The following is a 23356-nucleotide window of genomic DNA, read 5'->3' on the forward strand; positions in this document are numbered from 1 at the left end:
TTCATGATGCAAGTGGGACTTTGCGTGACCAATTTGTGGGTTTGGTTGTGGCTTGTTTGATTTTCTAGTGGGTTTTTTGTTTGATTGTTTTGTTTTAGGGAGGGTGTTTTTGGAGGTGTGTGTGTTTATTTCATTAGTTGGTTGCTTTTGGTGGTGTATTTTACTAGGTTGTGTTTGTTTTTTTAAATCAATGCATGTCCTGAGCTATTTACATTCGAATGCTATGGCTGCATTAGGCCTTATGCTATTTCTGGGGGAAATCCTACAGTGCTAGGCAATTGGGTCAAATGTAAGACCTGAAATTGCTGGGCATCATGGGAGAAGAAACCCCAAATCTTCTTTAAAATGAAGAAAAAAAAAAAAAAAAAAAAAGACTAAGTGTTCATTTTTGGCTCTTTGAGGGTCTAAGTATTTTTGTTTTCTCAATATACTCACAATATTCTTTTTCTGCATTTGATGGGAATTCTAGTTTTGAATGTTGTTTACCTAAGTATTGGGAACTAAACCCATAAAAAATCAGAACCTTAAATAAGTGAGCTCTTGGTTCATTACTCTATATAATTCTAAGGCTCCCTAACTGCATGTCAGCCACAACTTTTCTAATTCTGAAGTAAGAACTTAAATTTTCTATTTCTTTAAAATTTGTGATTTTTATAGATTTTTCTAGATGCTTCTTTCAACAGGCCTGCATATTAAAGAGTTTGGGAGGTATGGGACTCTTTAGAAATTGTCTTGTGTATTCTATACAATTAATTGGAATGATTGACTTTGGGGAGGAGGGAAGACTCTCAGTTTATCTTGAAATAAGCTTTCTTCACTCTCTATTTTTGCATTACACAGTTGCACAGATACAATAATTGTCTTTAAAATCATAGAATAGTTAGGGTTGGGAAGGACCTTAAGATCATCTAGTTCCAACCCCCCTGCCATGGGCAGGGACACATCGCACTAAACCATGTCGCCCAAGGCTCTGTCCAGACTGGCCTTGAACACTGTTCAAGGGCAACCCATTCCAACTCAACAATGGGAGGCAACCCATTCCAGTGCCTCACCACCCTCACTGTAAAGAACTTCTTCCTTGTATCTAATCTAAACTTCCCCTGTTTAAGTTTAAAGCCATTACCCCTTGTCCTACCACTACAGTCCCTAATGAAGAGTCCCTCCCCAGCATCCTTATAGGCCCCCTTCAGATACTGGAAGGCTGCTATGAGGTCTCCACGCAGCCTTCTCTTCTCCGGGCTGAACAGCCCCAACTTTCTCAGCCTGTCTTCATATGGGAGGTTCTCCAGCCTCTTTTCATCCTCATGGCCCTCCTCTGGACTTGCTCCAACAGCTCCATGTCCTTTTTATGTTGAGGACACCAGAAGTGTGCACAATACTCCAAGTGGGGTCTCACGAGAGCAGAGTAGAGGGGCAGGATCACCTCCTTTGACCTGCTGCTCATGCTTCTTTTGATGCAGCCCAGGACCTCCTTGTCTTCAATGGATAGCAATATTTCACTGAGCATAGCAAAACATCTAGATAGTACTCTAAAGAGACAGTTGATGGAAAATCCAGACTGTAATTCAACTCAGATGAAATACTAAATTATGTTGCTTTATATTGGCCATGCAACTGAGCAGGTAAGGTTGTATGAACCTCTGTATTGAAGTGTAATGAAAATGACATTGAAGAAATACCATACTAGAGGAAAAAAAACCCCAAAACATGCAGCAGATGGCTTCTACAAAATCTCTCACTGATCTTATTAAATATTATAAGTTGTGTAAAATGTTCTGAAGTGACATTTTAGATTATTTTACTGGTTCTGTTCCGTGAAATTTACAGAAATACAAATCAGTAATTTATATTGTGTAATTTCTATGTTATATTTAAATAATCTGGTAACCATCAGGTGTAGATAATCATAAATTCAAGTGTGTCTCCCTAACTAAGGATTGCAAATAGTTTACTTTTAAAACATTAACCCGTTTAATAATTAAATGGTACAGTGTGTCATTGGCAAAGTCAACAAGAATGCAGGAAGGAGCTGAAAACATTTCTAAAAAGTACCTCAGAAATATGTTTCATTTCTGGAGTAGCAGCATCAAAGCTTCAATGTAAAAAGTTCTTCCTTTTAGAGATCATAGATAAATTTTACTGTATTTAGCAATATTAATTTCTTTTTTCTTTTTTTTCTTTTTCATTTTTCATTTTTTTTTTCTTTTTCATTTCAGCCATAATCAGCAGACCACGTCATTTAGACATCCTGTGACAGGACAGGTTTCTCCAGAAAATATTGAATTTATTTTGCGAGAAGAGTAAGTAGTTTTACCTGCAGTAGTTTAGTAGTTTGACAGTTCTTCCTTTTGTAGAAAAAATGTTATTGATATGGTTTATACTTAACAATTTACTTCTTACTGTGATAATATGTTTTTGATTTTAGCACTGTTCCATGTTAGGGCTTGAGAGAAAATATTTACCAAATCTTTAAAAAAACCGAAACCGAACAACTCCTACTCCCCAATAAACAAGCAAAAAAGACAATATAAATATGATCCTTAAACAATGCTGCTTTAGCTTTTATAGAAATATTAGATTTACAGAACATAAATGTAAAATGTCTTTAGAGCAAACTGGTAGGTTTGTGCTGAAATTGAAATGCACAAAATATTGCTAGTTTCCTTGGTTTTCTTATGTTTTAGATTTTTTACATTCCCTGTTCTGGGATTTATAAAAAGAAAAATAAAATTGATTAGGCATTTCTCAATTTATTCTAGAGAAATAGAATAACATGTATTAGTTTCCAGCTTATTATATCTTGATTGTCTGATTAAAAAAAAAAGGAAGAAATGCATGTGTTCAAAGTGGTGTATCTGGGCATTTTGTTGGTGTTTGTTTGGATCACACCCTGACTACTCCTGTCATCCTTGCTGCATGCTAGATTGCTCCTGTAATCCCATCTGTAATGGGATGACTGGATATCTTCCCTAGACAGACTCTAGGAGAAAGTTCTACATTACTTCTAAAACCACTCCAAAGGGCAAGAGGAATGGGACAACACCAGATAGCTTTTTCCTTTTTCAGCCTAATCTTCCAACACCGTTGAAGCAGCCTCCAGCCCTTCATGTATCGCAGAGGCTGGCATCAGGCTGTAATGGCCTGGATTGGTGGTTTGTATGGCTGACCATACAATTCTTAATGCTTTATGTTTCAAATCATGTGACATCTAATTTGCTTTACATTTAATTTAAAGCACTGTAAAATTAAGTAAAGGAGGCCCAGAAAAGGGGCATGCAAAACTTCCAGAAGACTGAGGCTTTTTGGCAATGTCTTCTCTTGTGGACTTGGAGAGGAAAGAAGCAGAGCATGACTGTATAGGTCTCTGCTCAGAGGTTCTGGAACAGCATTGAGAAGTGCTTCTCAAATGGCTTAAAAAACAAACCATCCAACCAAAAGCAGTATTAACAAAACCCCAACAAAAAACCAGCTGAACAACTGCTCTTCCCCAAGCCCAAAGCAAGTCCAAGGGCCAGTGCTATGTTAAGGCACCTGCTGCAAACCAGCACGATATAGGATGTTGAACGTATTTTGCAGTGTATGGAAGAGGCCTTTGCACAGACTGCGGGACAGCTACTGAACTGGAGGTCACCCAGCTTGCTGTGGCTTGCTGTTCAAGGAGGGGTTTAGCTCATGACAGGTATCCAGGGGAGCTGCTCCAAGTCATTTAGTGAGGAGAACAGGTATCTTGCAATGGAGCAAATCTCAAAGACCATCTGGATGACAGCCACTGTGCATCTGTGTTGCAGCTTCCACCTGTGAATTGAGTTTTTGAATTAATCTGTTGTAAAGGTTCAATCAAATTTAATACAGAGAAGATTTGTACATGTGTAAGGAAAAACAGGTGTTTGGCTAGGACTCCTTTGAGTGCCTCCCTGGGTTAGTCACACTTCCCTAGGCCATTTCTGCTTTTGTAATCACACTAGCAGATAAAATATTACAAGCAGAATTGAAAGAATAACTTGCTGGTAACAACATGGTTTTAGTGAATTTTTGTGTATGTTAGAAGTTTTTTGGGAAGAGAAATGAAGGTGTTTATTTGGAGGGCAATCAGATGAACGGGCATAACTTGTCATCTCTAGACTTCAGTTACTCATACTGAGGTGCTATCAAAAGCAGGAGAAATCTTACAATGTAATAAAATTAATAGCAACAGGTGGGTTTATCCTAAAAGAAGTGGGAATGGTGGAAGGATATAGAGAGGACTATGTGTATAGTGACTACTCAGGAGACAGTCTGAAAGAATCATTTTTCCAAGCTTTATTATTGGCCTGAAGTCCATACAGAGTGTTTTTAAAATTAGATGGATTTAATATATCAGTTAAAATTGCTTTAAAGATGTTATTTTCAAGTGTGTGGGATGCTCTGGTTTTCTAAGTTTTGTGCTGCTTCTATGCAACAGTGTGGGTTTTACAACAGTGCTGTTCATCACAGTCCTATCTGTCAAAGGATGCTGTGGATGTATGTGGATGTTGCTGCTGAAATCAAAGGAGCTATTAGCACCTCCCTGTCTTTAGACCCAGGAATTGTAATGGGGCTATGCCATGTTTTCAGTTATTTTCCCTCAGGCGTCAGGGATTTGTATGGAATTGGTGGTGGTGTGTGTTTGTATGGATTGTGTATTAGCTTGGAATCAGTGTTGTAGATTGTATCTTGTGAGGAAATGACTTTCACAAGCAGAACACAGTTGGAAGGATAGTCTCTGGGTTTACACTGTCTGGAAACTTTCCATCATGGGATCCTTTTGACCAAGAGTACTTTTGTCTTACAGATGAAGAATCCTGTCTGAAGTAGTAGGGTTTCATAAAAGGCAATTTGTTCTTCAGTGCTGTTGTGATGTGATTTATTACTTACAGGTTGATTCTAATTTAAGGTTAGTGCCAAATCCAGGAATAGTCACCAGATATTGATTGGGAACTAGTGGGGGGGGAGTAAGGATAAACTTGTTCAGGCTGCAACAAATTTATCTTTTGAAAGGACACATTTAACATCAGAAAAGTAATTTACAATAATCTAGAAATGACGGAAGTATGGACTGCTCTGGCCATTTCTCATCCAGGAAGCAATCTTCTGGCAAAAAAGATTTGAAAAGAAGTTTTGGAAAATTATATCAGTAAATGATGTAATTTTAGCTTGATTATGAGTCAGTTGTGAACCAGATGCCCTTGCCTCACTTGATCAAATGACAACTGGGTACTTTCAGTAGAAGGCTGAGACTGTATTTCACAAGTCTTTTTCCCAAGGCATTTCCCCTTTTAAATAATATCACATCAATTCTGCTTTTTCAGCCAAAGTCTGATTTCCTCAACTCCATTGTAACTGGAGGATAAAAACAAAGAATATTGCCTGGAATCTGTAGCTTTTTTATTACAAAGAATATTGCCTGGAATCTGTAGCTTTTTTAGTACATTTTCTTTTGATCATTATGCCGTTCCTTCTTCTAAAAGTGTTCTTATTTAGATTTGTTTTTTTATTTTTTAGAAATAGTGATTAATAATTCCTTATTTCCTAACCCATTCTTATCTGAGACCACTGTAAAATCCCCACTTTACTCTGTTTTTCTAGCTTTAGCAGCTTTGGACACAGTTTTTTGGACATGTGTTCTATACTTCTCACTAGCCCTTTTGAGAACTAGCTTTTCTGTATGATGCTTTTAGATATGTCTTTTTTCTGATGAGAGATTGATAGTAGTTGAATGCAGTACTCAGTATGAGCTCATTGTTTTTTATAATAATTCAATTGCACTTTTTCTTCTCTATTCCTTTCTTAATAATTCTTCACATACTTTGCTGCTACTCATTGTACTAAGAGTTAAAAATATCCTTTCCTCAGATTGCCGATGTTGTTTTGAGCGATAGAAGCTGCAAAAATGTTTTTAATCATCCTTTGAGTTAGTTTTCTGTTGTTGACACTGAGTTCAGTTTGGCATTTTATCGCATGGTTACTTGTATCTGCAGATTATTTTTCTGTTTGTTCCTTTCAGCATTTCAGTTTTTATCCTGAATCATTTTTGTTCTGTATTGACTTGGTCACCTCACAGTTTTCAGGATCACCTCTAAATAATTTGAGTATCTTGGCTTATGGGAAGTGCCTTTGGTAGCCTTCCTCTGTTCCCAACTGTCTCTTAATTTCTGTGCTTTACTTTCATGTTTTCAATGAACCCATAATCCACAGTAGGACCTTTCCTAAACGATCAATGGAAGAACGGCTATTAATGATAAGGCTGCTGGGCAGGTGTTAGATTTACTTTAAGCACATTGTTCTATGTGCATTTCTTTGAAAAGTCTATGATACAATTGCTTGGGTTAGATGAATGTAATGTTTACATTTCTTCTCTCGTACCTTTCTTTAAGTAACAGTTCTTTAAATAATTGTATACCAAAAAGAAGCAGCAGGCACTTATAGCCATATATCTAATTGTACCCGTTGCTAAATACTAGTAGTTGTGTATTAGAAGCTTTACTATGCATCTGTAATAGTATGTTTGCAAATGAGAAGATAGCACTTTAAAGTTAAAAAAGGTAAGATTTGAAGATAAATGTAGAAAAATAGGGGAAAAAATATTCTGTGCTCAATCCAGTGAGAGTTACCCTTTTTTGCCTGTTTTTCGTGCAGCTGCTTAAGCCTGTGCATCACCTCTGGGGAGAGAGGCATCTTACTTTGTCTACTGCATTTGGTTACTATAGCAGCAAAAATATCAGGTGGAGAGAAAGGAGGAAACCCAAACAACTCCCAAAAAAATATCTGCTATGTTTACATGTATAGAAATACTAGGACAGATATTTTTTTATCTAGCTGAATAGGAGATTTACTAGTATTGAAACTAGATTGACATGATATTATTGAGTCACATGTGGTTCCAACAAATGAAACTTTTTAGGTTGCTGGTATGAATGTGGATCTTTTAAGTCGACTAATCTTTATGCTCCTTTAGAGAAAAGGAGCGTGTTCTGTTGTAAGTACTGTGTTTTCAGTATGGGATACTGGTGTATTAATTTTTTTGTTGTTGTCATTGGTCACTGCTTGTTTTAATAAGCCAAATACTGGCCATGTAATTATTTTAGCTGGTAAATGATTTCTGTAGCCTTACTAGCACTGTTTAAGTAGAGAAGGATGTTGCTTGAAAGGAGGTACAACATAAAGTTTTATTTTCAATAATTTAAAAAATATTTACAAGGAACTGGAGCTCTGAGTGTACATACTGCAATTTGCATTTGTGCACACGCTTGAGGAAGCAGTAAGCAGACGATCCTGAAAACAGACAAACCCCATCACTATGACGAAGACAGAATGGGCTGTTGGATAACAGATATTATCAAACATCTTTGGTAATGGTGATTTGAACTAATGTTTCTGAATGCAGAGAAATAATACTATAGTCACTTACGTTTAAAGATGAATCTGTAAATACTATCAGAACTGTGTTAACTCCATTAACATCCTGGGATATTTCAGGTAATCCTGCATATTTTTATTTGCTTTCAAAACCAGCCCGAGAATATTAATTAGCTATTAAGAGACTTGAATTCTTGAGTTTTGTTATGTTTTGCTTTCATGCAACAAATCTATTTTATACTTGAAATAGCATATACAAATAATTAAATTAATTTTCATTATTGTTTAGGGTTTTCTGTTACATATCATGTACTGAAAGCTTGGATCACAAGTGTTGGCTGCCAGAAACGTTGTTTAGGAGAATAATAATGTGTTTTCTCCTCCAATGGACTTGCTGTCTCTTTTATTGGCTATTTGAGTTCTTTAACATGGCAACAACCTCACATTTTTTAAAAGCATTTTTCCCTTGTGAATTTGAAGTTTGTCATTAATCTTGATTCTACTAGAAAAGGACAGCTTGATTTATCAGCAGTGATCAGTTTCAGAAGCAACTGGAAGAGAAATTGCTTAAATGGCAATATTATAAATGCTAGGAAATTACAAGTTTATTGTTGTGTGTTTCATTATGATTTTTTTTGATAGTGATGGTCTTGTTAAAATATATAAAGCTTATCTTCCTCTCCAGTTCTAATTTTTTTACTATTTTTCTTTAGCTTCAGTATTTTAACCTATGGTGAAACAGTATCTTTTGGAATAATGAAAATCTGTTCAATCAGAGTTGAACTTGTAGATTAAAACCATTCCTCTGGGGTTATTTTTCTTCCCATATTAATTCCCATATAAATAATTTATTGGAAAAAATTAATTCAAAGTTGTTGAAACTTAAATTTTATTGGTCTTTTTTGTCTTTCCTGAGAAAATTGGCTCTCTCTGAAATAGCTGCTGTGTAAAATGAAGAAAAAATAATCTAACCAGACTATCTATTGTCTGGAAAGCCTACAGATTTTCTGGACATGTGTGTTAAGTCCTCTCTCCTCTTCCCCCCACTGCTTTCTTTCCTCCCTCCTTGCCACAGTGAGTATCTGGACAATATCATGTGACTCTCCTACAGAATAAAACTCAATAGTTTGTGGTGTGGACATTGTAAAGAATATAAACCTCAAGGAAAGAAGAGAAATTTTGAGTCTTCTAAGGCCAAACCTTTTTCGTGGTTATGTTTTGTTTTCATAGGTTTGCTACTCATTTCTAGTGGCCTTATTAATGATATTGAATCTAATGCTTTAGATTGATCTTGAAACAGTGTAGAAGTCTCTGTCACATCTCTGTTAGTGTTCCTCCCTTATTGAAATACCTACTCTCAATTTAGTTGCCTGAGCAGGGAAATGGAACCTTTTTGATGAGTAAATATTAAGAAAAAGCAAGTAAAATACAGTCATGTTGCAAGTCTGCATTTTCTATCTGTCTTGAAAGTTTATGAAGTGGAAAGGAAACAAGTAAAAACAGAGTCAAAAGCAGATGATAAAACTGGTTGATCAACAGAAATAGCTTAGTCAAGCAGCATTAGATATGGGAAGTGTCTTAATCTGACATTTGCTGAAACTGGATATTCCTAAAGCTGGTTAAACACTGAAGTAGGATACTTGGTTTATGGGAGGTTAGGCAAATTGACTCAAACTGATGTGATGAAGCTCTTGTGCACTGAAGGCTAGTCAGGGATTTTAGGGACTTGCTGTAGCTTGTTCTTGTATTTTGGACTTGGACTTAACATATAAAAGCTAGAAAGAAGGGATTCATGCCAGATAAGGGAGGCATAAAGGAAATGGGCTCAAAGTTGTGTTACTTCCTTGCAAGCTTAATTGAAACTTTGTGGTCACAAATGGAAAAATGCGCTTTCCCTGACACCAAATCAACTGTAATAGCTTTTGGACAGACAATTGTTCAGGTTGTAACTGAGGAAGAGCAATGATGGCAAACACTTTGTCCTCAGCTAAACCTTGTGTTGAGCTACCACAATCACAAACTCTTCTTCTCTGTTCTTATGAGTGGTAACTGCTCAGAATTACTCTATTAAATGGCTTTGGTCACTTGGTGAAATGGGAAAAGGAAAATCACAGGTGTTTAATAGTTTGTTTTGGTTTTCTGATGTGGCTGTATTGCTGTGTGTTCCTTACATATCATTTGCTAAACTGTGTTGTTACTGATTTTTGAAAATACTTCCTGTGGGTTTAATTGACAAGTTGGTGTCAAGCTTGGCTGCCGAGGCTTCTCGTGACAACCTGTGTGTGGGTTGTGAAGATTTTACACTTCTGTTTATCTCCATTTCTTCATGTGGGCATTTGTTCTGAATTCTTACACAGCGAACAGATACTTATGGTAGGATTAATCTCATGTATGCTTTAATTGGGTATCAGCATCTGAGCTAGTTTCTTAAATCTTAGTATGACTCAGAAGTTGTGTATTTCTGATCATACCTGCTATTAATCGCACCATTTCACTTAGAATGTGTTTTAATAATTCATAATGCAGTATTAATCATATGTTGGGCAGATTTAAAGATCTAACATAAAGTTAGTGAAAGATCTAACAGTGGGCTAGTCTGATATTAACTAAAAAGTCTGTTATTGCAAAGTGCTGACTCCTATCCTTCCCTCCCCAGTACTGGTGGCTCTTTCACATGTTTGCAGCCAAACCTCTGAAATTGGCAAAATTTAGTTTCTCTGCATTAGCCTTATCTTCTCGGAGTGGTCTTTTCTGTATCATGATTCTTTGTTAGATTTGGCAGGTTTCTTCCTCCTGATACATAGAAAAGTGCCAATCATCAAATGTCACTGTCAGCATCTGCTTGAGAAATACTGAAATCAAAATAATAGTGGTGATGCAAAGGAAGTTGTGGATGCACGGGAAATGTTTGACTAGCCTTGTCATTCATTTGCTCACTGTGATTCTTTAATATGAAAAGGCAAAGATGACTGTTTGAAACAATGTGCTTTTGATTATCTGGTTTTGTTTGTTTTCCAGACAGAATTCACCTATGTCCAAGCAACAAATAAACCAAAGACCTTCAAGCATGGTCAGTGAAACGTCCACTGCAGTAACTATATCTGCTGTTGATACAAAACCTGGCTCTAAGGTAAAGGAAAAAGGCTATTGTTTCAGCTTTATGTTTCAGTCACTTTAAATCCCGTAATATTTTAAACCTAATTTTAATAGGGCTATGGGGTTAGCCTGGAAGTCTAATAACTTACCTCAAAGAGGAGGTATAGGAGCACTGTATATCCATATGATAGGATTGAATGATAATTTGCAAAATAATGATTATTGTGAGGCTTCTAAAAACAGAAGTATATGTAATACTAATATTCCAGCAAGTCTTTTGATAGTCCAGTGTATATGGCAAAGAGTGCTGCAGAATAACAGGAATTATAATTTGCAGTTATTATTTTTCAGTGAAACCTTATTGCTGTTCCTCTTTTTAGTAACAACTTGGATCCCTTTCTGCCATCACTGTAGTGCATGAACAGTGCAGACACCAATTTCACACATAGAATGTTTAATAATAGAAAAATCCATTATTTATCATTACAAAGGGCCTGTGTTTATTATTGCACAAACTATAATAAAGCGCTGTACTTGAAGTGTCAGCAACTATCTTAATGCTTCTTTGACCTTGCAATAAATTACAGTACAGTAAGAATAGGAGAGGGCTGGATAAAAAAGTAAAACAATACTGGAAGAATTACCATAGGTAAGATAGATTTCTTCTCAGTTTTGTTTTAAATGCAGTAGTGCAAAGGCTGTTAAGTAATTTAGTTGAAAATAGGACTTTGCCAAATTGGCTGCAAAGATATTCTAGTTGAGTGGGATCACTTAAAATATTTTTCTAATGTTTTGATATGCTTGGGTGAATATTGGAGAAGATTAAAATAATTCTATGAAAAGCTAAAAAAAAAAAAATTTCTTTTTTTTAGATCTGAAGCATGTAGGTTATTGGACCAACACAAAGATTGTCATGTGTCAAATCTCAAGAAGATGTTTATCTTCAATGTGCTAGATGAACTTATCACTGAAATAGTAAATTTAGTAGGTTACCTGAATTACTTGATCTATTTCTTTCTGATGTTCTAACAGTTGAACTTACCAAAGTACTTGGGCACTTGTATTTGCTGTATTTATCCTCCTTATTCTGATTTAAAAAAACCCCAACAAAACAAAAAGCAAAACCAAACAACTCAGCATTGGAGGTAGAAGGCTTGTGTTTTCATTCTTAAAACCGGCAAACTTAACGGGGACCTGATACTCTGCTTCGAGCTGGGGGTTTCTCCAGTGTCACACTTCTGCCCAAAAGTGTGCATCCTCTGTCACCTGCCCCTCTGCTTCCCTTTGTCAACTTATTTGCACTGATCTAATCAGGCTTTGCAAAACAGTGGGATCAGAAATGGTGATTGGACAAAACTTACAGAGTCACCCACATGCTAAAGGCTAGTTCACTGGAGATACGAGAACTGCACAGCTAAAGGTGAGGGTAATGCTCTTTCCGTCACAGCTTGGGCAATATCCAGAGTCACCTCCCAAAATTTCAGTTGGTCTGGTTTTGGTGTCTGCTTCTGTTTTGTTTGCAGTCCAGTGTAAGTGTGGCCGTGCGTGCTTCTGGCAGGCTCCCAGGTGTGGCATTTTCTGAATACCTGTCAGCATTAGACTGAATAAAGCTCTAGAAGAGGGCTTGGCTGTACTCTTCTCCTCCTCCACATTTGTTTGTATAAGATACATCTTGCTGCAGGTCCTCAATAAATACTGAGTTTTCATTAAGGTTCAGAGCTCATGTCTGTCTTATACATGCTTTGTTTCATTATCGCATGTATTTCCAGGCTTGAAATCACTCCTCTTGTTCTGTAGAGTTGGAAGATCTGTTGAATTCCTAACACAAAATTAGTTCAAGTGAACTGGGCATGAGAACAAGGCTGTAAAGTGTCCTCCATTTTGAGGTTGACTCTTGGTACATTGAGAGTAGATTTTAAGATCCTTTCATCTATTTCTAAATATTTTCTTCCATAATTCTATAATCATTCTTTCAAAGAGGAAGTTCCCAGATGCACACTTGAGACACAGTCTCGAAGCCAGAGACACATTCTGTTTGTCATGCCAAACATTTCTAGCTACCTATAGCTTATTACTATCTTTTATTAAGTGCTTTCAGAATTTTGCCCTGCAAATGCCCTCACAAAACCATGTAGGTATAGTGTTGGAATCCCAGCCAAATTCAAACTGATTTTTATAGAGAGCTGTGCACACTGAAGTAGTACCAAATCAGAAAATGCAGCAACAGGTATGTGATTTTCCACTTGATTTTTCTGCAGAAAGTTGACAGCTAAGTATTACTACATTTGGGATGGAAGGTGAAGGTACTCTGCCAACCGTAGAGCAAACTTGTCATTCTTAGTTCAGGATGAAAGAGATGAAGATGTCTGGCTTGCTTGTTGCAGTGTTCAAAGTCTGAATTTGGATTTAACAAAACTTCTGAAATAAGTAATTTTGTGGAAAGATAAATTAATGTGTTCTGTCAAACAGTGTCACTTGCACAGTGTACAAGAAGAGGGGCATGTTGGAAAGAACAAAAAGAAAAATGCCAAAATGAGGGTTATACTTACCAAAATGTCATGTTCTATTGATGTGCATATAAATATACAAGACTTCATTCTATAAGACAGCTGAAATGGGCTGTTCTGCAGAAATGCACATAGATTCTTGGGGTAAGCCTCACCATTTTGATGCTGGTACTGTCTGAATAAGTAGTCTGAAGACTTTATACCAATGCAGTCTACCCTTCCTTTTGAAATTTGAGGGGTATGGAGTTGAGGGAATAAAAAGTAAAAGGACAGGCTGACAAACCACAATTGTCGTCTGTCCCAAAGACCTGCTTGTTCATTGCCAATTCAGTTACATTATTAACCATGTTAAAAGCCATTTATATTGATTACAAATGAAGGATGTGTAGGAATAAAGATCTGTTTCAGTTTGAGAGTAAGGTACGTTTGGAATTTAGTCTGTTAAAGCATATGATGATCTGAATGGAAACTTGTAAATGTTACTGAGCTACACAGTACAAGTCAGAAGCATAAAGGGTAGAAGTGTAATGTATTTATTACTGCTCAGGTTTAGAGAGTGTGGTTTGGGTGGATTCTGTATAAGAGAAGCAGTTGAATTGATGATGCTGATCATTGTGAGTGTTTTTTGAAGAGGAGCTGGTGAGGATTACAAGTAAAAAAAAGAATGGGTTTAGCAGTTGAGAGAAACAGGCAATGGTGCCAGCTCTGTGGGACTGTCTGAAGCTGGAGTGTAGAACACAGAGTTTAGTTCAGGGCCACTGTAGATGAATGCTCAGTTATCAAGAGCAGGAATTTCTGAGAGTTGCAGTTTTAACTATGTGAAAATTAAGGATTTTTTACTAATTTTCTCAGAGATACTAAAAGGATTCATGAATTCCTTCATTAGAGAAACATTGAGGTTATTTTGAATGAAAGAGTTTATGACTTAAAAAGGTGGGTGTTTTGTGGGCTGGTTTTTGGTGTTGTGTTTTTTTTAATTCCTTGTAGGCTGAAAGTTAGGTGTTCTCTTATTTGTACATATTGGCATATTTTTACCAAGATATAGTCTTCCTTTTTGCTACTTAGAAAATCTGTTCCAAAGGGAAGGCTGTCTACATTTGGGGTTTTTTGGGTTTTTTTGTTTTGGTTTTTTTTTTTTTACTTTAGAAAAAACTTTAAAAAAACAATAAATTCCATTTTATAATTAAGTTAGTAACTTCCCTCTTCAGCTAGAGGTTATTGTAAGGAAGAAGATGAAGCAGTGATGAAAAGGGATTTGGAAATTTTGGCTCTTGACATTTTGGGTTTTTTACAAAAACTTATGAGTCATTCACAACAAGCCAACGTAACACACGTATTGAAGTCAAAAGCAACTTCTTTGTCTTCAGTGACACAGGCAGCTGCTCTGACCTGCATTTTCAAAACAAATGACAATGATATCAGACTATTTTAAATTAGGAAAAGGCTACTGAAGTACAGACGAATAGTTAAACAATATACATTTTCTTTTAAAATATCTTATTATTCTAGCAAAGTGTAACATTTAGTATCTGTTACACTGTTTTATTCCAGAGCAGAATGAGAGGATTAATACTGCAGATTATAGGAAAATATTAATTATATAAAGCACTATAGAATTATTCTTTGTTTCTATTATGGGTATTATACTGATGTAGAATACATACTGTTTGGAGAACTTTTCCCTCTCCTGTGTAATAGAAATTGTTTGGTCTTTTGACCAAATCCAAGGATGACTTTTCTACTTTGTGGTCTGCATCTTTTTTTTTTTTTTTTAATTAAATAAGGTCAGAGAATTAAAGTGCTTGATCACTGACAGGGTATCTGATGAAAAAAATCAAATTTAAACCCTGCTGTAAGTGTAAGTTAGCCATACTTTAATGGTTCCTCAGTTCATTCATCCTTCATAGGGTAAATGTGAGAAAGAAAATTTAGGAAACTAAATTCTGTACCTTTTGTGAATTGATTTCTGTTCAGGTGCAAAGCACAGATTTTTGACTTTCAAAGCTTTAGATAGTTTGCGCCTCATTATTTTTCATCACCCTTGTAATGTAGCTGTTACATCTAACATTTGGCAACAGGTTTTTTTTAAATCTTGACTCAATTGATTCTCATTTTTCTCAAGAGAAAATATATATGGCTTAGCCTGACAATCCAGAGCTTGACTGTCCTCCTGATACATCTTTGTGTGGTCATTTAAAGTGATATTTGAACACAGGGTCACATTTGAAATATTTTCAATAGCAAACACAAAATGACAAAAATCTTTTTTCTTTCTTCCTTTAGTGTCAGACTTGCTGCTTGTAGATCTGTGAGGTAGTACTGAGAGATTTCGTGGTCAGAACTGACATGCTGTGTTTTCACAAAGCTAGTGCTCTACAGCCTGTTAGCTGATGCCTTAGCACAGGTATGGTAGAGAAATGGGCTGGGAGATCCTGGTGATACCATCCTCAGCTGGTTTTTACTGTGAACGGGTTCTTGCCAGCTGGATGGCAGGGGCAGTGGCCACGGCTTAGTCTTGTGCAGACTCCACAGAGGTACCAGGTAAGGTGTCTCAGCATTTCACAGAAATGACCATGACATGCAGCTCACCTGACTTGTCAGCAGAGCAGAAAGCAGCCTGCTATTTCCTGGTAAACAGACCTCAGGAAACTATCTAGTAAAATCTGCCCTTTGATATCTCCTTACAAGTATTAAATTAATGTTGCTGTTTTATATGCTATAGCACCAAAGAAAAAGTGGATTATTTTATTTCTTACTGATTGTTGCCATTATCTTAATGCAGGATTCTGCATTAAGATGTGTGCTTAAGTCTACTGAAATGTGTGCAATGCAGTGCAGCTTGGTAAAGTCTGTCATCAAAATGATCAGAATCCATTTAAAATTATTATATATTGCTAGCATGTTATTACATATGCTGTCTTCTAGTCCAGATGTTGTTTGACTGGTAGAAGGCAGTACACTGAAATATTTTATGATGTCATCCCTTGCATATGATAAAAGTGCTTGTTTCCAGGGCTGCTGTTTGCCTGCAGCTGACAGAGCATCAGTACCCTGACCAGCTGGGAGGAGAGATTCAAACAAAGGAGAGATATTGTAGGAAGGAGACAGTGAATATAGACAGTTCTTTCCTTGGTGTGGGAGCTCATGTAAGGGTGGTTTGTGCACTTCAGGTTCCTAAAGCAACTGCAGTAACAAACTGTGCTAAGCTTAGAGAAGAACAGGCAGATTATTCATCCAGAGATTCTCACTGTCTTTCTCACAGATGGATAGACTTTCCTGGTTTGTTTTTGAAATAGTTTTGCTCATGTGTGTCAAAACTGATGTTGCAGTAAAACACAAACCATTACCTAGTTTGTGATTTCTACTTGCTGCAATCTAGGTTTCTTCCTTAACAGTGTCACTCTGTCTTCTCCTTTTGTTTGCAGGATCAAAGTCCAAGCATTTATTAAGCTATAAATGTTGTTTGAATTTGAACAGGAAGGAATACAAAAAACAACCCACCCCCCCGCCCCGAACAATGAAGAGCAAGTGTAGGATTCATGTGCATAAAGTCCTGTTTGTAAGGGACTTGTATTATGTTGCAGAGACATGCATGCAGCCCTTGTAGTGCAGTCAATACAAGCACACTGAAACTTCAGTAGTGCTGCCTTTCTGACTTGACTCCCCAGTGCTGCTGCTGCTGTTCAGCTGGGAGTTGGCAGATCATCCTAGCACTGATATGTTAATGAAAGTGGAAGATTGACTTTGCTATGTTATAAATATCGTCGTCTATTTACTTGCTCTTGAAAATGCTATAAATACTTTGTTACTGTGTAACGAAGTATGAATTATTGCAGTGAGGCTATTTGTAATATGAAATTAGTCTCAGTACAGTTTTAAAACCTCCACTATATTATACTTTTTTACAGGTTGTTAAGGCTGGAAACAAAGTTCATAGCTTTGGAAAGAGGGATCAAGCTATCAGGAGGAATCCCAATGTTCCTGTTATAGTAAGAGGCTGGCTACATAAGCAGGTACGCATGTAAACATCTGTTTCTGTTCATATACCATTACAACCATCAAGTAAAACTAAGTGCCTTCCATGTAACTGCAAAAACAGAAGCATGAACATTGGTGATGCAAGGCAGCGTTGGATGTTCCCACAAGCTCCCGTCATGTGACGAGCTTGTGCTCAGCAAGTTTGAAAACCAAGTTCTATGTACAGATTTGATGCAGAAGTGGAAACAATGATAAATGGACATGACCGTCATGGTTAAATGTTGAGGCTAACCTCAACATTTTGTTGTCTAAATATTGCTATTTTCCCTGTTTTATCCTGACAGCTTGCTGCCATGATGATCCTAGTTTCCCTCAGAATGCACTATAAACCTGAGTTTGGCTGTAAAGGCCTTATTCCATCTGCTTGCTTATGCCCTTATGCCCTGATCAAAGGCTTAATTCTAACCCATATGCCTTTTGTTCTTTGGAAGATGGAGGGACAAAATGAAGGGAGACAGGGATCCATTCATGGCACATTACTGTGACCATGACCAGTATCCAAGCAAAGGCTGACTTATAGGATTTTATCCAACGGACAGAATTTTGCAGCTGCTGCATCTTGAACTCTTAAGCTGACAGAAACACATCCTTGCATGCAAAAAGTAAAGCAAACTGTTGTATGACAGTACTTCCCTGCTTCTGATTTGGCCGTCAGTGCCAACAGATTATCACCAGAGATTCAGGGGCTAGGTTTAGGGATGAGTAGGTGAAGGCTAAAAACTGAGTCTTAGAATTGTGATTCTACATAAACATGAAAGTGAAATTGCTGACAGCCATTCACTTCCTCCTGCATGGAGAACTGCTATCAACTCTCTTGACATCCACTAACCAAGTCCATTAGTTTTCAGGACAGAATCAGAACTGAGTCACAGTATGTGTTGACAGCATTGAAGCGTGGAAAAGGAAAGGGAAGAAAGTACTTACATACTTAATATGACTGCGGAAAGAAGGGAAATAGTATCTACAACATTGCTCTAGCTATTTCCTTCTGTCTTCTTACCTCTACTTGTAAGCACTTAGAGCCTGGAGATGCTTTCTGTGCTACTGGTTTCATCAAGGCCTACTTCAGCTGAATAAATTGTACTTGCTTAGGTTACAGTCTGGCAATTTTGCAAGCTTCCAACATTAATTTCAGTGTAAATATTACTCATTTTGACAAGGTGATATATATTATATCGAGAGAGAGAGACAGATCTCCACAGGCACATCATATTATATTTCATTAAAATTTACACATTATGCAACCTGGTTTATTTCCTAAGGAATATTTGATTAAATTACGTTTTAAGCATGGGTTACATATGGGAGATTGACTGTAGAATTATAGGGGATGATTGAATTGTGAGGTCATATTTCGCAGCTGTGTAGTGATTTTCATCTTGGTCTACAGGCAGTCCTTGTAGTTTGTGCCACCCAGATGCAGACTTTTTTCCTTTATTGCAGATAAAACTGTCTAGATTAAATATGTTTGTTGTGTATAAGGTTAATCTGAATGCTGTTTGGGATACAAATTTAATTACTTAATGAAAATTAGCAGTTTGAATATTCTACCCTGATTATTTTATATACTTTCTTAGTACATAATATTTTGTTAATAAAAACTACTTGGTTTTGCAATTAGTACCATATTTAGGTAAACTTTTGGTAAACTATCCACTGGTACAGAATCATTTGATAAGCTGTTAGCTTTCCTTAAATGAAAAGTATATCACATTTCTCGCATTTCAGGATAGCTCTGGAATGCGATTATGGAAAAGAAGATGGTTTGTACTTGCAGATTATTGTTTATTTTACTACAAAGGTGAGTAGATACTAGCTTTTTTTGTTAGTTCATCTGTTCAAATCACATTGCAAGCATAAACTAATTGAACTCTTCAGATACAGTTAGGTATTCTGAAAAGATGCATAGTGAAACAATTACTTATCCATATGTCTTTAATGCAGAGCAAATTTCAGGCCAGAGCTGGTGAACAAGGGGGTGCTGTATGAGCTCTAGTCACATAAATTATCTTTGATATATGCCAAGGTTTACATTGCAGAACATTTGGCAGCAGTTCCAGTTTAAGATTTATCCTATCTCTGGCCTGCATTATGGTGCCTACTTGGTTGCACTTGGACAGATGATTTTTTTGAGAATGCATTATGGCCAGATCAGGGCATTGGTTCAGCTTTAATCCAGGGGTCAATGTAAGAGTGAGAACTTCTGAATCCAGTATTTCTACCAAAAAAGATTAGATGTGATCTTAGGCTGAACTAGGAAGAATAGTTTACATAAGGTTATTATTAAAGTTTTGAATATGGTGTAGTGTGTTACAATTTTTGGAAAGCAGTATGGAATATGAAACTCAAATTCATTTTTCTAGGCACTATATTTCTCCTGCTGATCAATTTAGAGCTAGCTGTAATAGTGGTTTCCTAATTATAGCAATTAGCCTAGATGTAAAATGCTAAATGGAAGGTCCATCATGTTATTCAGCCTGTCAGAGTTCATTTGTCACAATAAGCTTTTTTTTCAAAGTGTATTCTTCTGTCTGAACTTAAAAAATGACAGACCAAAAAAACCCCGTAACAAAACCCCCCAAACTTTTTTTTTTAAAATTCAATCTTGTTTCTTTAAAACTAAAACATTTTTCTCCATGTATTATTGGTGTTGATCATAAAATTCAGGTCAGAAGGGACTTCAGGAAGCATGTAGTCCAACTGCCTGGTGAAAGCAGGGTCAGGAAAGAAGTCACCCCAGGTTGCTCAGGGTTTAATCTAGTCAGGCATTGAAAACCTCCAAGGATGGAGATGGCACAACCTCTCTGGTCAGCCTGTTCTGCTGCTGCCCTGTCCTAATGGGGAGAATGCTTTCCTTTATGTTCAGTCTGAACCTGCTCTTTTTTCTGCTTAATGCCTGTTGTCTGTGTGCCCATAAAGGAGAATGTATTGTTACCCCACTGAAAAGTGCAGTGAATTAGATTCTATTTTTTTTATTCAACAGATAGCAGAGAAGAATCTGTTCTGGGTAGCATACCATTGCCTAGTTATGTAATATCTCCAGTTGGACCTGAAGATCGCATAAATCGCAAATTTTCTTTCAAGGTACAGTTACAAAGCTTATTAGCTAATCATATTTTACAGTGTATATTCGCATTAGAGAAAATACTGTTGTAAACAGAAACATTATCTGCTTTCATATTTATCTTTTTTAAAGAACACAGGTTTATTGACTGCCTGTTCAAATGTGACAGCACTTTTTTGTTTTCCGTTACTATGTAAGTGTCTTCAGAGCTTAATAACATGTCTGTGAGTAAAGATCCTGTTTCTTAACCCAGAAATTAGTATTGATAAGTTGTTTCAGTACTGTTTATGAATAGAAAGGAAAGTTGTCTTTTTTTCTTTATAGAATACTTGATCCCATAGTGGACTGATGGTCATTTGTGTTTGGTTTCATTGTGTTTTAAAAAAAAATAAACTCATCAGCTCAGTTCTTAGAGTTAGAAAATTACAACACTGTAGCTTTTAAGGTTTAATTTCCCCATTTCAAGGGGAAAAAGAGGAAACAATTTTCTTCTCCTTTTTTGGGGAGGAGCTGTAGTCATCCTAAAGGACATGGACTTTTTCAAGAAAAAAATACTCTTCTTTGATATAGTTTGAGGTTGCTTTTGTGGTTTGTTTTGTTTAATTGTTTAATTTACAGTTCTATGTTATAAAAACATAGTAAAATTAAATAAAACATACATCCCTTCTTGAAAGTGGCAAAAACTGACTCCAGTTGATTGAATTGCAGCAGTAAGGCAAAGTTTAGAAACTTCAGTGTACATTGTGTGTTTAAATTCTACTGATACTTGGAGCAGAAAACCTGTTCTTGTATCAAGCAAATGAGATATGTACTTTAAAAAAAAAATAATTTAGAAATCGGGTTCTGATCTGGTACACTTCAGGAGATCTAGAAGGAAACTTTCCATTTAAAACTTTTCTGAACTGAAATTCATCTGCTCAGTTTAGACTTTCTCTTGCATTTTGATTTTTGGAGTGTTTTAAAATTGTAGACTGCCTTTTATTAATTTTGATTCTATCTTCAAGTGGGTAATGGTTTTAAATTTATTAAACAAATGTTAACTTGGGAAGTGTGTTTAAAAATGACCCAGTGCGCTTTGTGGAATTGTTTATTGTGCTTTTTCAAATGCATTGAGCATGAGCTGTCAGGACAAGCTATAAAGGAACTTTTGTTTAAGAAAAACATTCCACTCCCAATATTTAATGAGTGTAATCCATGAAGCCCTCATCTTCTAGAGCCTTTTCCTAGCAATAAGCACATACTAAAAGAGGAGGACCCAGTGTACTTCTAGGCTTCTACTTCTCTTGAATAACCATTAGTGCAGACAGGAAAGGAGATAAAGTACTGATAATATCTAGATGCTTTAGAGTTAAAAAAAGAAAAAATTAAAATAAATGCATTTTTGTTTTATTGAAATGGTGTTTGTGAATGTTAATCAAATGTATATTAGGATGGTTAATCACTTTAAAGCTATCAGTGAAAATGGCAAAAAACCTCTGTATATATACAGGCAAAAAACCCTGTATATATATACACACATGTGATTTCCAAGTAGTAGGTTCTGTAGGCAAACTCTGAAGTCTCCACTGCAAAGTTATATCTCTCCTTTTCTGTGGAGTAGAATCTACACTGTGATCATGATTAGTCCTTTTCAGAAGCAAATGCAGACTTCCCCTAATCCTTTTAGGGATCACACCTATGTGAGCTCTACCAAGTCTTTAATCTGAGCCTTTTTCTGAAAATCAGCATGAGCCAGTAACTTGAGACTTTAAACACTGGGTCATTACTAAAAAGGTGATACATAAATAGGGCATTGATTGCAAAAGAAACTTTGTGCTAGAAATCTATATAAAAAATGCCCAACATACATTTCAGGTATTAATTTGTTGGGTGAATCGTAACTCTGCTTTAGGTGTTTGATGGTTGAATACAGGCTTGATGCTGCAGTTTCATTTTATTTAGAATCACCTCCTGGGGCAGCAGGAGGATTTTGTTACCTTCCTGTTGCATGGCCCGTCCAACACTGACATTCAGTGGTCATGGAGTTGGCTCTGGGCACACGACAGCAGGAGTACTGGCATTCTGTCACTCACCAGCCATTACCTTTATCTAATCTCTTCAGTACACTTCAATATCCAGAGCCTAAATGGACATTCTGTCTCACGACGTAGTGCAGCCAGAAATAGAAAACACAAGCAGATTAAGCCCAAAATAAAGATAAGACTTTTTTGCATTCAAGTCGTGAATGAGTGGAAGAATGTGCCATGTCAATTTTTACTTCTGGCCTGCCATTTATTTAGATTGTTGCAAATTCTCTGTTACAATAGAAGTATTGGCTTCCATTTTAAGAAGCTGTTTTAAGTTGCAATGAGTTTTTGAAGCTAGGAAAGCAGTCAAATTGTAACAAATGTCAGTATTTTGGCTTGTAAAACTAAAGGAAGGAAATTTACTTATCAAAGATGCGGATGCTTTTTGCATTTGATTCAGTTAGAACAAGTTTTGTAAAATACATGCTCACTAGGATGTATGTTAAATCCTACTAACAGTTAAAATGTACACCGTAGGAGTTCTCAAAGTTCTTTTCCTTTCATATCCTGAGGCCCAGCTTTAAGCTTTTGTGTCTCTTCAGGTGTTTAACAATTACAGGCCTGCAGAACTGCACACAGGCTGGTCAAATGCAACCAAAAACTTACTTTGAAGTGTAGCAGTATGTATGTTAAATTGTTATGTTTAGAAACCCTGCTTTTGATTATCTATCCCGACAATTTTTTCACACTGTTTGCTTTCACAAGCAAAGTGCTGTGACTAGCTGTAAGCGACTGTCATTAAGCTGTGTGGCATCCTTTTAGACCTCAGGATCCTTACTGCGCATTTAGTTCAGTAGCTAACATCTTGAAGATATTTAATTATTATATTTTTTAATACAGTAATTCTTTGCTGATAAGAATGTAAGGGGGCACAAATTCAATGGATAGTTAGATTTTAATGTGAAAAAGTTTGCACAACATTAATATGTAGCTGGAAATGCTCCCTTGACTGTACTTTTTAGTAATACCGTAATTTTTAACATAAATTATATCAGTTCACGCTCATATCATCACAGTCTCTTTAGAAGGCCCATTGTCCTCAGTCATAAAACCTGTTTTTAATTGGTCTTATGTGTGTTAAAATATATAAGAGAATACTGAAAGTAAACTCATCTGTATGAATCTGACAGTAATACAAATTGAGAAATTTGGGAGGCTTACCAATGTTTGAGGTAAAGAAAACACAAAACTTCATGCAGAGACAATGTATG

General features: G+C 36.4%; 1 protein-coding gene across 1 annotated transcript in view; it reads left to right on the forward strand.

The window, feature by feature from the left end:
• The window catches only part of PLEKHA7 (pleckstrin homology domain containing, family A member 7), a 95427-nt gene that overhangs the window by 37915 nt on the left and 34156 nt on the right, over positions 1–23356 (forward strand). Inside the window, exons 2-6 of the mRNA XM_010012071.1 lie at positions 2217–2300; positions 10393–10504; positions 16886–16990; positions 18744–18816; positions 19999–20099. Of these exons, the coding sequence (XP_010010373.1) occupies positions 2217–2300; positions 10393–10504; positions 16886–16990; positions 18744–18816; positions 19999–20099 (475 nt within the window). The remainder of the gene's footprint in view (positions 1–2216; positions 2301–10392; positions 10505–16885; positions 16991–18743; positions 18817–19998; positions 20100–23356) is intronic.

This window comes from Nestor notabilis, unplaced genomic scaffold (assembly GCF_000696875.1).
Source record: "Nestor notabilis isolate BGI_N333 unplaced genomic scaffold, ASM69687v1 scaffold10273, whole genome shotgun sequence".
In the NCBI taxonomy this organism is placed as follows: Eukaryota; Metazoa; Chordata; class Aves; order Psittaciformes; family Psittacidae; genus Nestor; species Nestor notabilis.